Genomic DNA, 7,973 nt, shown 5'->3' on the forward strand with positions numbered 1-7,973 from the left:
AAATATATCAGTGCGAGTACAAATCAAACTATTTGTGTATTATTCCTAATTGTTGAATTACTGTGGGACTCCTAAGTACCATTTTTTTTTGTTTCAATTAGCTTCATTAGTGTTAAAATACATATAAAATAACGTTGCAAAGCATGAAAGTAGACGTTACTTTAAACTAAATGCTACTGTCAATTATAAATGATTGTGTTTTTAAAATGCGGTTTTGTAGTTTGCTTTTTATTACTCTAATTTAAATCTTACTTGTATGCTGTCAGAGCTTTTTTTAATCTACTAATATCATCACAAAATCTAAAATCTTCCCACCTGCAGGCAGATCTGGGATTTTGAAAGCAGTCAAACGTGATTTTAAAAGTGTTTTAATGATGTATATAGTGATGAACTACTTTTAATAAAGAGCATATGAGCATTGCTTTAGAGTCAAATCATGTGAAGACATTGTGATATGTGATGTCTACTATCGCTTGTGTGACAAGCTTGTGTTTAAGGGTATGAAACTGACATTTAAGTATTAAATTCACTGTTTTTAGTCTATATACTGATCAAAAGAAAGGCATGATGTTTTCTGTTAGTCAATCTCATTTGTTTGTACATCTTTATAAATGATTGCATGCTGTTTAAGAGACCTAATAATCATCATTAATCATTATTTCACAAACAAATCATCCACCTGGTAAAGTGTTACGATCTACAATAAAGAATTGTGTTAATGTGGGATAATATTTATTAGATCTCTATTTCTAGATTAATGTAAATCATTGAGGTCAGTGGTGAATGTCGCTGCTCTTGTCTCTCATGCAGTATATTTCCGTTGCACTCAGTGACATCTGTGCAGAGACCAAACAGAATAAAACTTCTGGTAAAAATGGGTCACCCTTTGACTTCCTGTGTCGTTGTGGAATGAGGGCTGAGGGGTGGGCATGTGTGCGCCGACAACGTGAGAAAGACGTGTGTGTGTAGTTTTGAGTGTTTACATGTCCTGTCAGGTGGTCCTGGTGGTGTGTGTGTGTGTGTGAGTGTGTGTATTAGAATGTGGTTTGACATTTAACTCTGACACAGCCAGCAACATCCGCTCACCTCACAGAGAACATACGATATTTAGCCACGTCAGTAACAAACAGCACAGATGTTGCTCTTCATCAGTGTTTCTACATCTCCTAGTTCTTTCCATGTCACGAGAGCACAACCTGCTTTACTTCATTGCGATATTTGTAATACAAAGAGCACTTTGATGTTTTTCTGTTGAGTGTCTTATCACTCGTGACCTATTTGGTGGAAAAATGATGCAATATCAGTAGAATTGGCGTCTTTTTGTTAACTTTACCCAGAAAACCCAAGACAATGGGTTATTTTGACCCAGTTTTAGTGCTATATTTTTTATATTAATAGTGTGTCATTTCCCCAAACTAACATATTATTAAAATATTAGCTATTTGTGAGCCAGTGTTGGACACAACAAACTAAAGTTTTCCCTTTTTGTCACAAATGCACTTTACACTATACAACAAAATACAGCAAAAAGTGATATATATATATATATATATATATATATATATATATATATATACACAGTATATAGATATATAGATATATATAGATATAGATATATATAGGTATATAACGCTTTTATACTTTTGTAGATATATCAAAAATAACTCTATTAAACCCCATGAAGCTCAAGATTTCAAAATGTATCTCCTTTTACAATGTTTAAACTAGACACTACAACTTCTACTATAATAGATACTGTTGTTACCACTTTTAAAGATTTAATACAGATTTTTGAAATTCTTTTTTAAGTTTTTTAGTTATTCTCCTTTTCATACTCTCCATTCATTCCCTAGGTAATTTGCTACAATTTATAAGATAATAATTTAATTAAATAAATTAATAAATACATAAAGAAAGAAACAAACAAACAAAAAAATAAACAAAAAAACAAATATATAAACTAAATAAAGAAAAAAAAAAAAAATGTAATAAGATACAAACACCATTCCGTCTCCCATACCTTTATTTATATCTCAGGTAAGACTGACTCCATACTCCAACTTAAAAACTAAAAAGAATTTCTGTAAAGTCTGTATAAATTCTATATTAAAAAAAAGTGGTAACAGTATCTATTATAGTAGAGCTTTGAGTCTATAGTTTAAACATTGTAAGAGGAGATACATTTTAAATCTTGAGCTCAATGGGGTTTAATTGAGTTAACATTTTATTTTTTTTATTATATCTCCAAATAAAAGCAATAAAAACGGTTTATTTTTGCATACTTTGTTACATATTAACAAGAGGAAAAAAAGCCTTTTACTCCTCACTTTACACATTTGGCTTTACTGCAGCACCTTTATTGTTTTTGTACAAAGTTTCTTAATCATGATGGCCTGAACTGAAACACACCATCATGTGTTATCTTAAAGCCTCTGAACAGCCACACAGGTGTTTTCAGTTAATCAGGCTGATCAGACCTCTGCTCAGGACTGTGTGGGTGTGTACAGACTGACTGAGTGACATCTTACTGAGTCTCCTGCTGTAGCGTTGTTGAACCTGTTAGGGCGGGACTAATTACACCTTTATCATTCTTATTGGTAGATGGAGATTTGTGACCTGATAAATTCTCATCAAAGCTTCGGCCACCTTCAACCTGAGCAGAGGTCTAAGCAGCCAGAATAACTGAAAACACCTGTGTATGTGTGTGTTCAGAGGATTTAAGCAAAACTCATTTTAAAAAGATGTCTGTGTGAAATGTCTGCCTATGACAACACCATCTCTAGAGTGGTTGTTTTCTGCACTTCTTCACCTATGGGGTGAGTCAATATATGGATCAATTTCATCACTTTTTGCTGTAAACAATGTTTTTGTTACCCGAATCCCCGTTGACGATTTGTACCTGTAGAAATAACTATGTCCCCCTCACCTGTGAAATCAAAACTCCTGATCAGAGGTATTAATGAATATGATGGGATGTTTTTCCCTAGATATTTTATCATAATATCACCAGACTTTGACAGCATTGCGAATGACAGGATTATCCATCATTTCGGCAGTTGTCTTTTTTCCGGCGTAGTGTGTGAGTTTACTTAACCCTCTGAGACCCACACTAGACCTGTTTTTGTCTTTTTTAGGGTGGTACAGGGGGTCTTTAGGGGGAGATAGCAGGTCAACAGTAGCTGTCACATAGAAGTGGTGTACATCATCTGAAAGCTGGGAACCTGGAGATTAATTTGAGATGCAGCTCAGCACTGTGTGTCAAATTGTTCTAGTCATAGATCAGAAATAAACATGAATTAATGAATTGATTAATTAAAATAAATTGTCAGTTGCCAGTTTTTCCTCACCAATATCTAGCCTAACTTTGGAGCGTTATTTAACCTCCTTCCCGACAAGCTCACATGACACGGTTGAGCCTGCTACAGCCTCTGAAAGACAGTAAAGTCGGTCGGGATCGTGGGTTTCAGGGGCAAGGAGAAGGAAGTGGGGAACCATCCATATATCATATTCTAAATGAGACTGTAGCTATTCCCAGACTATGCGGGTATGGCAAGCCCAATTGTAAAATCTCGTAAATTGCATTGTTGATTTAAATTTACTACAAGGTAGCAAAAGATAATGAAGCGTGCACATGCAGAGATGGATTTATAACATTCAGGTTGCTCAGCATCAGATTTGTCAGCAAGCTGTTTTAAGATTCTGAATTGCTACAGTATGCTCGCTAACCAACTTTTTGTTTTTCCTGAGCTGAACCACAAGAATGTTTCGAGGTCTGACATTTCAACTCACTTCTGGTTTTCAACTCTGAATGCAATGCCCCATAATTATGTCAGCCACTAGCATTTGTTTTTTCCTGGGAAAATGGGGGCAGCATTGTGGGGGGGGGGGGGGCGTATACAATTCTGCTTCGGGCCCCAAAAGTCTCCACCAAATAAATCTGAGATTTCGAGAATAAAGTCATAGTATTACAAGAATAAAGTCATAATATTACAAGAATAAAGTCATATCACAAGAATAAAGTCATATCACAGAATAAAGTCATATCACAGAATAAAGTCATATCACAGAATAAAGTCATATCACAGAATAAAGTCATATCACAGAATAAAGTCATATCACAAGAATAAAGTCATATCACAGAATAAAGTCATATCACAGAATAAAGTCATATCACAGAATAAAGTCATATCACAGAATAAAGTCATATCATAAGAATAAAGTCATATCACAGAATAAAGTCATATCATAAGAATAAAGTCATAGGTTTACGAGAAAAAAAGTCGTAGTATTATGAGAATAAAGTCATAATATAATAAAGTAGTAATTTTACGTGTTATTTTAGAGGGGAAATAGAGCAGCGTGCCGTGTGAAAATGAGAAATGTGGAGCATCTTGTGAAGTTATACTTTAGTTGGGTTTCACAAATAACAAAATACTTCATCTTTTGGCACATCAGCACCACATTATCATCAGTATTAGGACCTTGAAAAGATTGTGCAAGAAACTGCGTTTATTCCAAAGAAAGAATCACACAGACCTGAGGGGGAAACTGCCTTAAATTACTTTTTATCTCATAAAGTTATGACTGTATTCTCGTAAAATTACGACTTTTTTTCTCGTAAAGTTATGACTTTAGCACCATTAGCACAAATATCAGCAATTACTACGCCCAGAAGAGCAAATGGTTCACCTGGAAGGTCAAAGGTCATCACTCCGAGGTCAGCGAGAGGAAGATGTCTGCGATAGTGTGGCGTTTGTGAGAGATGCTGCTGCTGGAGCTCATAAAACGAATACCAAACAGAGAGATTAAAGAGACTTCTGATTCACGATTGCGATGCTTCCAAACAAAATACAACCTGAAAGAACAGCAGAGGAGGATTGTGGGGTATTACGGGGTCAGACAGACCGAGAGAGACGGCTGAATTATGAGCTCCCTGGGGAAATGAGCGTCTGATTCCCAAAGACAACAGACAGTAAATGTTTACACAGCGATAGCATCAGGTGGTTTCAGACGAGTCTCCTAATGGTTTACATCGGCCCGGAAACCCAGAGGAATGTTCTCCTGATGTAACGGCAGAGCAGCCGATGAAACCTCAACCCTCGGGACCCGAAGGCAGTAATGTTCAACAGCTGTGCTCATGTTACACGTGTGCACAACTTCTGCCTCATCTTCCTCTCGTTCTCTGACAGGACTACGCTCTCGATGCAAACAACTTGCAACATGATCGGGGTCATAAAGTGGATAGATGGAGTTATTTCAGCCACCTATTTCAGCATCCCCTGCAATGTTCTTCAATAAGGAGACAATGGATGTGTATAGCTATGTATATATTTAGGATTATTTCTGAGTTCTCTCTCATCTTTGCACTGCTCACCGATATGAAAAAAATACACTTAGAGAGACTAAGCCAGTTAGCTTAGCTTAGATACAAAGACTGGAAACAGCAAGCCTGACTCTGTCCAAAGGTTAAAAATCTAGGATTCAGGGCATGGTCACACATGCACGAAATAAACATCAGGGCAACAGTGGGTAACCTTCGGGTCTGAAAAGGGAAGCCAATGCTGAAGTGCCTTAAACTTGCATTCTTTCTAATAGCCAGCAGGGGGCGACTCCTCTGGTTGCAAAAAGAAGTCTGATTGTATAGAAGTCTATGAGAAAATGAGCCTACTTCTAACTTGATTTATTACCTCAGTAAACATTGTAAACATGAGTTTATGGTCTCAATCTCTAGTTTCAAGTCTTCTTCAATACAGCATGATGTTCATTTAGTAAATTATGATCCCATTTAGAGTCAAATAGACCATAAAGCAGGGGATGCTTTAGGGCGGGGCTACTTTGTGATTGACAGGTCGCTACCACGGCGTTGTCCGGTCTGTGAGTTGTCCATGTTTTCGTCTTAGAGCTTTAACCCTTTAACAGTGTGTTTTCAGTTCATGAAAGTTAATTGTAATATTTTGGTCGCCTAAAAATGTCTGGTTCCGTTGTACTTAGCTCCACCCTCTCGTGTCACTTCTGGTTGCAAAAAAACGAGATGGCGACGGCCGAAATGCTAAACTCGAGGCTTCAGAATGGCAATCCACAAACCAATGGGTGACGTCGTGGTGACTACGTCCATTTCTTATACACAGTACAGTCTATGATTCCTGCATATGTGACTGTGCCCTAACACGTTATATTGTGAATCAGTAGAACATCCAAAGTGTGATAACAACCAGATACTGTTTCTACCCTTTATGCTAAGCTAAGCTAACCAGCTGCTGGCTGTAGGCCTGTATTACCAGACAAGAGTGGGATCAATCTTCTAATTTCTTTGCAAGAAAACAAGTGTATTTCCAAAAATGTTGAACTATTCCTTTAAAGGGCCACAAGCCCAAAAATGTTGGGAGGCACTGCCTTAAAGTATGATATCATTAAAATGTGGCCTATTTATCTGTAAGAGTAAGAAATTCCACAGGAAAAAAAACCTGCCTGGTTCATATGCTTTGACTTTTGGTCCAGATCTTCAGCATGTTGTTCTCTATGTTGGACGATAGAGGGCCATCACCAGACGCATCTATGAAGCCAAGTGGTAGCAAGTCCAGGAAACAAAGCATTTTTCATGCATCCATTTTTTATAACGTGTGATCTGCCAACAGGCAGCACGGAGCAGTGGTGTTACTGATGGTGATCTGGGATCATGTGGATTACTGTGGTGTCCATGTGGGACATTCATTATAATAATAATAGCTTGGATTTATATAGCGCCTTTCATGAAACCCAAGGACGCTTAACAAAGACATAAATAAACACAACAAATGTAACAGTAGCTAGAGGCCATAGGCCTTGGTGAAGAGGTGGGTTTTGAGGAGTCTTTTGAAGGTGTCCAGAGATGGTGCGTTGCGGAGCTCTATGGGGAGAGAGTTCCAGAGGGTGGGGGCTGTCACACTGAAGGCTCTGTCCCCAAAAGTTCGCATTCTTGTGTGAGGGACGGAGAGCTGACCCGTGCCTGAGGATCTAAGGTTCCGGGGCTGTGTGTAAGGGTGGAGGAGGTCAGATAAATACTGAGGAGCCAGGGCATTGAGGGATTTGTAGGTGAGGAGGAGGATCTTGTAGGTGATGCGGGACTTGACCGGGAGCCAGTGGAGGTGGATGAGGGGGGGGGTGATGTGCTGCCAGGGCTTGGTGCGGGTGAGAACCCTGGCAGCCGAGTTTTGCACATACTGGAGCCTGTCCAGGGCTTTGCTGGGAACCCCGGACAGAACTCCATTGCAATAGTCCAAACGGGAGGTGACGAAAGCGTGGATGAGGGTTTCTGCCACAGAGTCAGAGAGTGATTGCCGGAGACGTGAGATGTTTTTGAGGTGGAAGAAGGCGGATTTGGTGATGGACCTGATATGAGATTGGAATGATAGTGTTGGGTCCAGGATGACACCCAGGTTGCGGACTTCCGAGGATGGGGAGAAGGAACAGCCGTCAACGTCCAGGTGGAGATCTCCAACCTTCCGGAGCAGGGCCTTGGGAGCCACAACCATGAGCTCGGTTTTGTTGCTGTTGAGTTTTAGGAAGTTTGATGACATCCAGATTTTTATTGCATGTAGGCAGTTTACAAGTGACTGTGGGGGTAGCTGGGTGGATGGTTTGGTGCTGAGATATAGTTGTGTGTCGTCAGCATATGAATGAAAGCTGAGACCGTGGTGGCGGATGATCTGACCAAGGGGGAGCATGTAGATGGTGAAGAGGAGGGGTCCCAGCACAGAGCCTTGAGGTACGCCATGGTTGACTGGGGCCGGGGTGGAACTGGAGTCTCTGATGGTGACAAACTGTTTTCTGTTTGTGAGGTAGGACTGAAACCAAGAGAGAGCTGAACCGGTGAGGCCAAGGTAGTCAGATAGGCGGGTGAGGAGGATGGTGTGGGAGACTGTGTCGAAGGCAGCTGAGAGGTCCACGAGGACGAGGATGCTGATGTGACCAGAATCTGCAGCGATGAGGAGGTC

The 7,973-nt window shown here is 39.6% G+C and overlaps 1 protein-coding gene across 1 annotated transcript in view; it reads left to right on the forward strand.

Moving 5' to 3' along the window:
* The first annotated feature begins 2,653 nt into the window (after window positions 1-2,653).
* The window catches only part of c1qtnf6a (C1q and TNF related 6a), a 14,302-nt gene continuing 8,982 nt past the window's right edge, over window positions 2,654-7,973 (forward strand). Inside the window, exon 1 of the mRNA XM_074655377.1 lies at window positions 2,654-2,816. Coding sequence (XP_074511478.1) covers window positions 2,765-2,816 — 52 coding nt within the window. The 5' untranslated portion in view covers window positions 2,654-2,764. The remainder of the gene's footprint in view (window positions 2,817-7,973) is intronic.

This window comes from Sebastes fasciatus, chromosome 13 (assembly GCF_043250625.1).
Source record: "Sebastes fasciatus isolate fSebFas1 chromosome 13, fSebFas1.pri, whole genome shotgun sequence".
Classification (NCBI taxonomy): Eukaryota; Metazoa; Chordata; class Actinopteri; order Perciformes; family Sebastidae; genus Sebastes; species Sebastes fasciatus.